The 12500-nt window shown below is 46.2% G+C and overlaps 1 protein-coding gene across 1 annotated transcript in view; it reads left to right on the top strand.

Moving 5' to 3' along the window:
- The first annotated feature begins 2487 nt into the window (after window positions 1–2487).
- mcu (mitochondrial calcium uniporter) overlaps window positions 2488–12500 on the top strand; it is a 72594-nt gene continuing 62581 nt past the window's right edge. Inside the window, exon 1 of the mRNA XM_080848459.1 lies at window positions 2488–2870. Coding sequence (XP_080704585.1) covers window positions 2754–2870 — 117 coding nt within the window. The 5' untranslated portion in view covers window positions 2488–2753. The remainder of the gene's footprint in view (window positions 2871–12500) is intronic.

The following is a 12500-nucleotide window of genomic DNA, read 5'->3' as shown; positions in this document are numbered from 1 at the left end:
CCTCGGTCCCTCACAGTGGGTCACAGTACTTTGGTTGAAAGAGCCGAAAAACTACTACAGGATGTTGCCCACACTCCTTGTCACAGTGGGTCACAGTGCTTTGGTTGAAAGAGCCGAAAAACTACTCCAGGATGTTGCCCACACTCCTTGTCACAGTGGGTCACAGTGCTTTGGTTGAAAGAGCTGAAAAACGACTCCAGGATGTTGCCCACCCTCCTTGGTTCAGTGGGGGAGTGAGAGCCATGTCTAAGCAACAGGTGCAGAACGAAAACGGGACCGTCTTTTTATAGTCACAAAGATCACGGGGCAGGAATTAACAAATAGCAAATGACCTACGGCTGCTGACTGAAACATGACTACATGGCTGTGAGCTACATGCCTCAGCATGGGACACATACAGTATGTTAGCATGGCACATTATAGCTAATAATAACTAAAAAAGCTATTAAGAAGAGTTACATTTTCAGATAAAGTTACAATTAAGTAGTAAATATCTAAAATACCCATCCAAACTTGTATTTGTGATGTACAATGTACAATATTCCATTACAACAATAACTTAGAATAGCATGCTTGAGTCATCTTTGAGAGCCAGTGCTTGATTCAGGCATAAGTCATAACAAGCAAATGTGTCAATGCAACTTTGCCACTTTTAACTGGACAGCTAGCTACCAGGAACCAAGTGCACTTCGTCCAATTCTTCAGACAGCAGTGAATGTCATCATCATATGAGAGGTCAGCAGGGGTACAGGGGGGCCTTTAGCATGGTTCTTGTCCTGGAAATGTCCATTTAGATTGCATAACAAAGAAAGCCAAGTACTCCTCCTCTGTGTAAGACCAGAGACAGACACTGAGGCTAAATTAAAGCATCTTAGTATTTTTGCAGCTTGGAAGGTTTCATTACGAGGAATATGTGCAGAAAATCATAATTTTAATTAAATCATTATAAATCCCCATACGCTTAAGAGATCATCATTAGAACTGTTTAAGAGTCATGGTGGACACAACATGCCAAAATCTAACGCAAAGACTAATTTAAAAGCACATGTAAGCAAATAATTACACCCAGAACACAAAAAAAAGACTGGAGGGAGTTTCGTAGGGCCCCACAGATATTGGCCTTAAAGGTTCTAGATCATTCACGTGAAAAAGCAAAACAGGTGATCAAAACGTCTCTGTTGCGTCATCGGGAACTTTTGGCAGGCTGGAACTTTCTGTCCATGCCAGCACCACCAGTACTCTTAATTTGCCAGTACATGTCATGTAGTAAGTGCCAGTCGAGGCAACATAGGAACTGGGCAGTGGGAAACTCTATGTAAAGTGCAAATATGTATGACAAATGTACAAATGTGTATGACAAAGACCAACTCTAGTAGGCTTCTCTACTCAGTAGTAGTGTGAAATTGAAGGGCCTTGTTAATAAGAGGTAGTGCTCTTAGAGGTTGTCTTGGCCGATATCAAATACATGCAGCATTGTATGTTGTTATAGCGATAAAGCTCACATTTAGAGGAACATGGAACATGATCTCAAACATAAATTGTTCCCATAGCAGTAGGCACAGCTTGTTTGTTTGGCCTCATGTTTAAGGTGTGTCATCTTTCATCTGACCTTTTGTCTTGGGCTCATGTAACAACATTGTTTTGATATTTGACATGCAGTTGCCATACAAATGGCAAACATGTAGGCTACATAATTTATTTTAACTTAAAGATTTAAACTAAAAAAGTGTAAGTAACCCTGAATTTAGCCGTTTAACCGATGTGATTTTTTCCAAACAAGTCCGTAGAATGGTGAGATTAGATTTGTTGTAGACGTTTGCCTAAGCATCCGTTAGCTTGAATAATGTTTGAAGGACAGGCTAATAATAGAACAGTAATAATATAATGGATTGAACCGCATTGCTGCCAAGCGGCTGGGGTGACACAGTGACTTGATGACAGACTCTACAGACTTCTGCAGAGGTGACAGCTGTATAGATTTTTCCATCTTGTGTTGATTCTGGGGACTCTTCAGCACTTGTTTTAAAAATGTGTGACTGTGTGAGCGTTAGCGAGCATTTGAATCCCTCCACAGCTGGACCAACTTATCGAAACGACATGATACATCGTACTGCATGTTCATCTAGGAAAATGATAATCAAGAGTTGACATTGGGTGCTAGGCCTTTTAATAATTCCAGGTGTTTTACAAACGGAGTGTACATTTCAGATACCAGTCAACTGAAATGCCAAAAGTTCACCCCGTTCACAACCATTGGCTGAATGAAGGATAATTGCCATTATTCAGAAGTTAGGTGTAGTCCCACGATTTACGGCTCTAAGGCGTCTTACTCTCATTGGACAAAGAGTGTAGATACACACCCACCAGGTAACCTGACGTCCAATCAGGTAATGACTTTTATATTTTTCCTTAAAGTAAATGTTTAGGGCATGCTGGGTTTGAATTTATGTGTGTGTCACCTATCTCGTTCGTCTGTACTGTCCTCGATAGAAAAAATACTGACTAGGCAGTTTGACAGCTAATGCTAAACGTTTGCTGTCCTGGCTTTTCGCTCCCCTCGGTTTGAAAAGTATTCGCTGGGTGTCCGGAACTGGTGCAACATCGGCTTTCTCCTTCCGAAGTAACTGGTGGCGTTGGCTTGTGGATGAGACAGTAGCCCAGCCCAGCAGCCCGCCTATTCCCCTCCCTTCCTAGCTCGGTCTCACTAGGTTTGCCTGCAGCATTCGTGTCCTCGGCCAGGTTTTACTTCAGAGATGGCTGCGAAAGTGTGTAGGTCGGTTCTCTTCTTGTCCAGGAGCAGCGGAACGGTGGCAGCCACCTTCCCCGTACTTGGTGTCTCCTCACAGCGGCATCGCCAGCACACAAGATCGGTGAGTAGACTACTTGAAGCATATATTGTACAGGAGGTGGTGGGCAAGGGAGGAGGCAAAAGACTGGATGGGATCTCGGTATTGAAAAGAGTAGCCTGGACGGGAAATGGGCTTGCTAAGGAAGTAGGCTATAGCTTGCTCCCTTTTCGATGTTTCTTATTGCCTTGTACTGACTGCGGCAGACGACTCGTTTAGGTAGATCACTTCCTAGCACTTTTTGTCGGAGCTGTTACTGTTACCCTCATGCTACGGTTAGGCGAATATTAAACTAACATGGGATACTGTCTGCCGATAGACACCCCTCCTTGTCATTAGATTTGATAGTTCACTTGTGTTATAGCGTTTGTGTCTTGTGGTTTCAGAGGAGGCTTTTATGTTTGTCCTCTAACTTCAACAAGGTTTAGATTTTGACGTTCTCCTAATGGTATCATAACCTTGAATGCAACATGCTTTACCACCTCAAACGGTAACGGATTTAAAAAGGTTGGTGTTAATCCAACGGTGTTTCGTGTGGTAAAAGGGTTAACCAGAGTGGGACTGTCATTTAGGTACAGTGTCTATTAGCTTTTGACCCCTGCTTTTACTCCTTAATCGATGAAACCGAACGCCCCATAGCCTACTCCCTCCCATTTATTTTTCCCTGGCCGACCAGCAGTGTGCCTCTGCGGTGTGTGTATGTGTATGTGTACTAGTGAGTGAGAGAGTGTGAGGGAGAGAGAGGGATAGAGAGAAAGAGAGAGAGAGTGAATATGACAGTGCGGCTTAGGAACTCCAGTCTGAGGAGCAGCGCGCACCTCCATATCCACGTTCGTGAAAATAAGCCTGAGTAGACAACTACACAGAACGACATGTAAACGTCAGGGCGGCCGCATTCCTACTCCACATTTCGATAATGACATACTCTCTTCTAACCCCACCCCCCACCACCCCTCCCTCTCTGCGGTGTTTCCCCCTTCACCGGGGAGCTCCTGGATTCGCCTTCTCGAACTCCCCTGCTTGGAGAAACTCCGAGTATTGCGCACCGCCCAGCGTAGTCGTGAGCGTGACGTCCCGAGACATTCTGTAGCAGAAATGTAATTGTGTTTGCCAGACCCTGTCGATAGCTCCACAGAGCAATTATTACTCCCCCTTCCGTGTGCGTCCCAGGCCACTGCAGTAGACCTGACTACCGTCGTTCACTACTACGGTGGTGGAAGAAAAGAAGGGATTGGCGAGGAAAACAAGTACAGTGCAAGTCGATGCAGCACAGCATTTGCAGTTTTACATGAATGGGAATGCTGATGTGTTGAAGGGAATGGTGATAAGGGTTGAATCCACTGTGTGGAGCAATGGTAGGGGTGTCCCGTGTTGTGGAGTGATATACTAATTGCTTAACCCAGAAGTAGTCTGTGTATCTGCCTAATGCGGTCTCCACTTAAAGGGATCATGCCTTCCTTCCATCCCTCTGGATTATACATGGAGCGGGGACACCTTAGGGAGGAGCTTTCCACCGCACTTTTCAAGTACATTTTACACCTTCAGGATTTTTCTTCTACCTCCTATTTGGCGTGTAAAGTGGCAGTATGTGAGATGTGAGAGTGGGGCAGAGACAGTATGTAAGATGTGAGAGTGGGGCAGAGACAGTATGTGAGATGTGAGAGTGAGGCATCGCCTGCTGACACTCCGTCATCACGGTGTTCTGCTTGGACATCCACGATTCCGATCATTGAATTTGGATATCTGCAGATACCGATACCAGAGCTCTTTTTTTCTTGAATATTATTATTATTATTGTTGTTGTTGTTGTTGTTGTTGTTGGTATTATGTGAAAGTGTACCTGTAGTAAACAACACAGCACTTGTTATGAAAATAGCGATTTAAATGTATTACAAAGCAATTTAGTTTGAATAAAGATTTGTTTACCATTCCTGGCCTTATTTCACCACTATTCTACACAAGCTGCAAGCGGTATCAAGATTAAAAAGATGTCTGTTATAAGCCAGCTAGCTTTCATCTTCTCTATTCCCCAGTTTACACCCTCATATAACATAAAAAGCTCTAAACTCCCTCATAGGAAAAGAGCCTATGGGCTGCAGTAAGGACCAGTGAACCCTAGTGGAGACCTGCAGACATCAACATGCTTTCAGCTGGGTTAAAATGACCTTGTAAGGGAAGATTTACATAATCACTTAGTTACAATTTTATAATGACTAAGTAACTGTATCGTAGGTGGATTAGTGAAATCAAACTGATCCATTTAATCCATTTAATAATGTCAGTATCGGCAGCAATACTGATCCATGGATCTGATTGGTGCGTCACTGGTTGGGCTCAGACCTGCCAGAGTAGGCCGGCAGAGTGACTGCCCCTGTGACAGCGTTTGGATCCGCAGAGGAGAGCAGGTTAATCTTGCGTTCAGCTGAATGAGTGAAGAGATGCTTTCTCATGTTGTTCAGAGACCAAGATGCTGAGCGTGTCACTGGAGCACCTCTCGGTTTATGCCCCTCTGTCCCTAGAGATGGAGAGGCTCTTTGGGGGTGGGGGTGGTCTTCAGCACAACGTCAAGAAGTCATGCTTATCATCTGGATCTGTCAATCAGAGAGATGTTTGCTATGGGTGATATACCTTCACCGTGACTCTCACGTGTATCCCAGGAGCCTGGCGCTTAACCTGCCCTGGCCGTCTATTGACTCAGCTGTCCAATAAAAAGCTGCCATTTGAATATGCGGCGTGCTGTCGGCAGCCCAGGGAGAGGAGTCAGAAAGAGGGGGTGGGGGTGGAAATCGCCACTTCCTGCGAGAAGAAGCGTAAATCACAGCCAGGCTGGGATGAGATCGCTGTAACCAGCCTGACTGAGCATTGCCATCTGTGCCCGCTCCCTTCGACTGCATCCATCCATCACCCGTCCTCCTGCAAGCAGCGGCTCCTTGAGGAGTGCCGTTGTCTGGGTCCCATGTGGCCTCAGGACACCTTGGTCTGACATGGCTCTCAATAAGAACTCAATACTCTTTTTTTTGTGATTTAATTTCATTATACATCTGCATTCTTGTTTTAACTTAAGACCCTGTCTTGGTTTAAATGTGCTAACTGGGACCATGGTGCTGTGACCCCCCACAGTATGTTAATCCAATCAGGATTTAGATAACCCAATTAACCCCTGCCGCCTTGATGGACTCTGTGGCCAAAGCAATCTGGATTAACAGGATGAAAGACTTGTCAGGCATGTTGAAGGAAAAACTCCTTGAAGCCCTTCCCATTGCTGTTGAGCAGGAGCAGGTGTGTGTGTGTGTGTGTGTGTGTGTGTGTGTGTGTGTGTGTGTGTGTGTGTGTGTGTGTGTGTGTGTGTGTGTGTGTGTGTGTGTGTGTGTGTGTGTGCGCGCGGGGGGGGGGGGGATATCATAGTTGTCTAATAAGGGGGATTCTTGGGGTCAGAAATGAGAGGGACAGAGAGAGTGTCAGCTTGTCTGTGAAAGCAGTTGTAGGCTACAGTGTGACATTGGTCCAGCTCTGTGGAATTCCTGCTTTTTTTAATTTTTATGTTTATGATGGGAAGACCGTTGGACACACACACAGTGTGTGTTTATGATGGGGAGACCCTTGAACACACGCAGTGTGTGTTTATGATGGGGAGACCCTTGAACACACACAGTGTGTGTTTATGATGGGGAGACCCTTGAACACACGCAGTGTGTGTTTATGATGGGGAGACCCTTGAACACACGCAGTGTGTGTTTATGATGGGGAGACCCTTGAACACACGCAGTGTGTGTTTATGATGGGGAGACCCTTGAACACACACAGTGTCTCATTTTTGTGTAATTTGACATATTGAGCAAAGGGGCAACGGGTTGAGGGCGATAAAACAAAACAACAACACTTAACAACTACTATCAAATTGAGTATGGTAGCAATCTTACACCATAGAGGTCTGTAACTAACCTATTTAACCTGGCCCTACTGTTTAGCCTCTTAGAAGGGATAGTTTACTTAAGTGTTAATACAACGGACACTCCTTTAACCTGAAGCGATCTTAAAACCGTATTTGATCTGCCCAGACTTGATTCGTTTTAGACAAAGAAACAAAGGGAAAGCAAGAACTCTTCAGCTAAGAGAAAGACTCTGTTGCCGTCTCTGTCTGATGCCAAGTATCTTGCACAAGCTTGTGTGCAGTGACATCTGTGATTGGTTGATCAGTGACAGGTCTGTGTGGGTGGGTATGCATGTGCTCCATAGCACACCACAAAGAATGATAAAGAGATAAATAAATAATATATTATAATGATATGATAATATTCTGGACATGAGGTCGGCAGGAAAAAAATCCCTGATACGTATGATGACGCACTTGAGGAGACAGACGATAGTTTTGATATTTGTAAAATAAAAACGTTGCATTGAATTCCATTACCGCACTGTTTTGTTTTGTTTTGGTTGGTTGGGGACTTAGCCTATTGCATCCCTTACAAGCTCCATAATTATTCCCTTGCTAATGAGACCGTATCCTTTACAGTAATTATCCATCTGCATTCAAAAGCATTGTAATGTGGAAACAGCTCTCTGTGTCAAAGAGGGGGGCCTGCAATGAAGTGTTTGGGAACCGCTGGACGAGATTAATGAGTCCGGTGGTCCGGTCTCTGTGATGTACGTGGCACTGGATGTGTCCAGCCAGAACTCTTGTGCCGGGCTGGCAGCCCTCTGGTGATGTGGCATTGCTGCAAGCTGACTGCTTCATAATTCCAATCAGCTGCCGGAATATGACCAAACAGGTGTATTGATCCTCAAAGATGATTTCTGTAAACGTGGTGTGTCGGAGGGATTTCAGATGGCTAATACCATGAAACATTTTGATGCCGCAGTATCCCTCCTGTGCAGTGTGTGGAAATTGTACCTTTAAGACAGAACCCCCCACACACACACACACACACACACCACTGATTGCCTTCTGTGTTCGCACAATATGCATAGCCCATATCTTCTTGGTATCATGATGCCAGCTGTTGTTGTACTTCACAATTTTCAACCACTGTTTAATTGGCTGTTCAAGATAAATGGATGGCTGTGTACTTACACTCCAAATTGGGGAACTGGGAATGCAGTACATTAATCTGTGTTTGCAGTGTTATGTTATGTTATGTTATGGTCTGTTACGCGTATGCATATTCTGATATAAAGATATTTTTACTTTACTAGATAAGAAAGTAGTGGGGCCTTATCCCCCAAAGCAGTTGGAAATCATGCTATCCAAAGACATGATGATCTTATTCAAATTGTAATCTCAAGAAGCTTTGAAAGGGGAAAAAAACTATCAAAGGAATCTGCCTTATACCTTTCTTTCTTCATCGCCAAAAAACTGGTCCTCAATCAGTGGCTGTAAGATTGGGTTGACTCTTTGCCTTTCATTGAGACCCAAATTATTATCGTACTTGGTCTGTTTGTATCAGTAAGGCTGAGGATATGAGAATGATTAGGGGGCCTGCCAGTCATCCTGGGGCTGCTCTTGGCCAGAGGCTTTAGGCTGGATGGGGGTTTGGCTGTGATGAGTCCTCTGGGTTCAGTACACAGACTGGCTTGTTAGAGCCCTCGTTACTGCCAGTGAGGCTGTGCCAAAGCTGGTTCATGGCCTCTTTCATACGTGCCAGATGTTCACCTTGAAGGTAAAGGACGGAGGTGCCATGTGCATGTGTGCATGGCCTGAGTTGGTGTGTGTGTGTGAGCCTCTGTGTGTGTGTGTGTGTGTGTGTGCGTGTGCGTGTGCGGGGTTATGTGTGTGCTCATGCACATATGGGTTTGTGCGTGCCACCGCTGTGTCTATGGCTGTGTGTGTTTGAACCCCACAGACAGCTGGTTGCCCTTAGTACAAAAAGAAAAGAAAAAAATCTCCACTTATGACATGATGTTTCGTAGGGCTGTGCAATGGAGATCCCACAGAATCCTCCAGAATCCCCACTCCAGTGTAGAAGCTTTCCTCATAGAGTGCATCTGTGTTGGTCTCTGCTCTCCTCATAAATGCATCTGTGTTGGTGACTGTCCTCGTGTCCCACTGCCTCTGTGCTGAAAGGTTGTGTGGGTGTGTGTTGGTGCACGCACCTATGAACATAGCACAGGCTAGTAATTACTGTCTAGGAGGCTTGTTATGTTCCCTGTTAAGCCTCGTCTGGTTAGAACAGTGCAGCGTTGAGCTTCGATAGTCTAGAATGTGGAGATAGAGGAAAAGAACACTCACAAGGTTCTCCTTGGGAAACCATTAGCCCTTCAAGCTAATGGTTCAGGAGTCCCAGCCTTCCGAGTGCCATGAACTATGCCACTGTCATATAGGAATGTGGCAGTCACCCTGCCAGTCATCCTCGGCTAGGGCGAGAAACTAGGCCCAAAGCCACTGAGTTATTCTGGATGGGGGCGTCGGGGGGCGCTGTTAGTTGCCTCCCTTGTCTCCTGCATAGCCTGCTTTGAACCCTCACTTAAAGGGGTGACAGGAGCGCTGTCATAACCGCTCCGCCTCACCTTGAGCCTGGAGACAATCAGGGACGTTGTTTGGAATGTGATGAGGGGAGAAAAACAAATCCCCCACCGGAGACGATCTAAATCAACTTTGTTTAATCACGCCTCACAGCAAGGTCAAGTCATGAAGGAGGGAAGCTCGGTCAGCCTTGACTTGTTCTCCCATTGAAAACACCCTGTGCGGTATGTTTCATGAGCCTTTCACGCGCTCGTGTGCTGGTGCATGCCGCCTTTCACACGTGTGCTGGTGCATGCCGCCTAGAATAGAGCTACAATAGCTGCTTTTATAGTGTTGGCCTCGGATGCCTGTCATGGTGGAGGTTTGCATAGCTACTTGCCCCCAAACAAGTACCTCAATGCCATGCTCACCATTCTGCACAGCCTCTCCCCCCCCCCCCCAACACACCCCCGCCCCCCCCCCCCCCCCCCCCCCCCCCCCCGCGCCTCTTTGGCTGCCACCAATTGATCTTGAATTCTCCACCTTGCCTAATTGAAAACAGTAAATGAAATCTGACAGATTCGCTTCGGCCCGGTTTATCATTTAAAGCAGCGGCTCCAAAAATCCATGAGTGGTTGCAGCAGACGACCTGCTGCTTAAGCAGAAACACAAACACCTCCCAGCCGCGAAATGGGTGGAGAGGCTGTAAAAATATGAATGAGGGCTTGATGAGTAATTGATGACGGGATGTCTGCAGGCATTGCATATGTGGAGCAGCTTTGAATTTCATTTTTAGAAACATCTCACCAGAGAGAATTGTACACAGAAATGCTGATAAAATTACAAGATTCATCTAAATGTGTACTTATCAGCTGGAAAACAGTCAGAGCAGAGAAGAGTCAGGCACACACACACACACACACACACACACACACACACACACACACCACAGGAAAGTCACCATGCCACACATGTAAACTCATCTACCTTGAGATTACAGTAACATCTCATGCCAAGGGTGATTTGGGCTGATTTTCCTCCAGTGCTTGAGAAGCAAGTCACCTCATTAGATCCAGAGGGGTGGGAGGGATATCCGAGTGGCTCAAGTACTCTTGTAGGCTCATTACATCCAGGCGTTTTGGAGGTTGATTGTCATTTTTACCTGGTACCGCACTATGGAAACGAGAAATGCACTGATAGTTAGGCCTCTTCTTGACAATATTGCCTAAGTTTGGGCCATGTGTCCTCAAAGTGTCACTGTGCTGACGACACCATCTTCAGGCAGTGAGAGAAACAGAGAGTAGTATTTTAGGGTCTAATTATGTTGACACTGTACCCCACACTACAAATTGGCACTGTTTTAACATTTGTTTTGCTTTAATTCTGACTAGCCAGAGATGAAACTGTATCATCTAGACTTCATACTCGCCATACTCGAGGCATGCCTGAAGGATAAACCAGGTTGCAATTCCAACTCCAACATTCCCTCAAAAAGCATCACATTTTACACATTTTTGTATACGGAGGATATTTGTTGTTCTGACATCGTGGCTGGGCCTACCTTCTGAGTCATGACCCACATCATCACTCCGTGAGAACAATAACAGCACAACAGGCACATCAATAACTCACTCAAGGTCAAGGTTTCTCTCTTCGGCTCCTGTTGGTGTTTCCTTGACTGTGTGCCCTGACCTGTGTCTGTTGCTGTGGAAACGAGGAGGTGTGAAGGTTGAGTCCACCTTGGCCAGCGGAGAGGCACAGGTAGGAGGAGAGTGCTCTGCGATTGAAGGCTCAGCACAGGGCAGAATCGATTAGCAGGGCCGACATCGGAAAACGCTTGACATTTTCGAGCTTGTTCTGTTCCCGTCGTCGAGGTAAATTGAGAGGACAAGCGACGAGTCGACATGAAGACGAGACGCCACATACACTTTGTTTGGGCCTTGTTAATTAACGAGCACCCACCCACACACACACACACACACACAGACACACACACACACACACACACACACACCCCTCTTGTTCTCCTCTGACGTGGCATTTAGATATTAGCCTGAGGATGTTGCCATGATGTGACAGAGCGAACGAGCCTACACAAACATGTGGATGGCTGTAACAGGCCTGGACATGGCTGGGAGAGAGAGGATAGTAAATGGGACGGGACGCAATGTCTGAAAAATGTCCCCGTTGTGAGGATCTCGCAGTGAAGACCGGTGTGGACAAGTGTCCCTGTTGTGAGGATCTCACGGTGAAGACCGTTGTGGACGAGTGTCCCTGTTGTGAAGATCTCACGGTGAAGACCGTTGTAGACGAGTGTCCCTGTTGTGAAGATCTCACAGTGAAGATCGGTGTGGACGAGGCTACTTCTGCTTGGACTATGCTTGATATGTAACATGCCTCTACTGAGCATGACTTCACTTCTGTCTTTGTTTTTGCATGAGACACCATTACTGTAGTTCAGAAACGTGTGTCGACCTTGACCACTTTACATGCACTCTTGGGGCGGCCTGAGGATTCCATTTACTTTCCTTGTTCCGGGAATCTGTGCTCTTTCCTCGGATGAGTCGGGAGAGAGGTTTGCATATTCAAAGAGTGCTGATCAGCTGTGGAAGGGAAAGCGTGGCAATATTGCCTCCTCCTGAAGGGAAGCCATGGAGATTTAATGAGCTCTTACACACACACACACACACACACACACACACACACACACACACAGATACGCATTATTTGGAGGGGAGAGCACCAGCCTCGGGTGTCCACACTGAGGAGTGCCTGTCTGGCCCCTCGTCTCTGTTTGCGCTGTAATTAGTCACCAACGCTACGGCAGATAGACACACTGCACACTCGGGAGAGGGAGATAGACACACTGCACACTCGGGAGAGGGGGGGAGGGGGGGGCGGGGGATGAGACTGAGGGAGAATGCTGTGTTTGCAAACACACACCTGTGTCTGTCGACCGTCCTCCCGTCTCTCGAGTGGCCGAGGTGGTTGCCATGCAAAATAGAAAATGAAAAAAAAAAACAGAATGCCAGCCTGTTCTGCCTACACTTCACTTCTATATAATCACCTGGACCATCTGCGTCTTAGTGTTACACTAGCAGTGTCCCCCTCTTTCTTAATGTCCTTTCTTTCTTTCTCTCTTTCTCTCTCTTTCTCTCTCTCTATCTCTCTCTCTCTCTATCTCTCTCCAGCCCCCCCCCCCCCCCCATGCCTTT

The sequence above is a fragment of the Sprattus sprattus genome (assembly GCF_963457725.1).
Source record: "Sprattus sprattus genome assembly, chromosome: 12".
NCBI lineage: Eukaryota > Metazoa > Chordata > Actinopteri > Clupeiformes > Clupeidae > Sprattus > Sprattus sprattus.
This window is presented reverse-complemented; position numbering and strand designations above follow the sequence as displayed.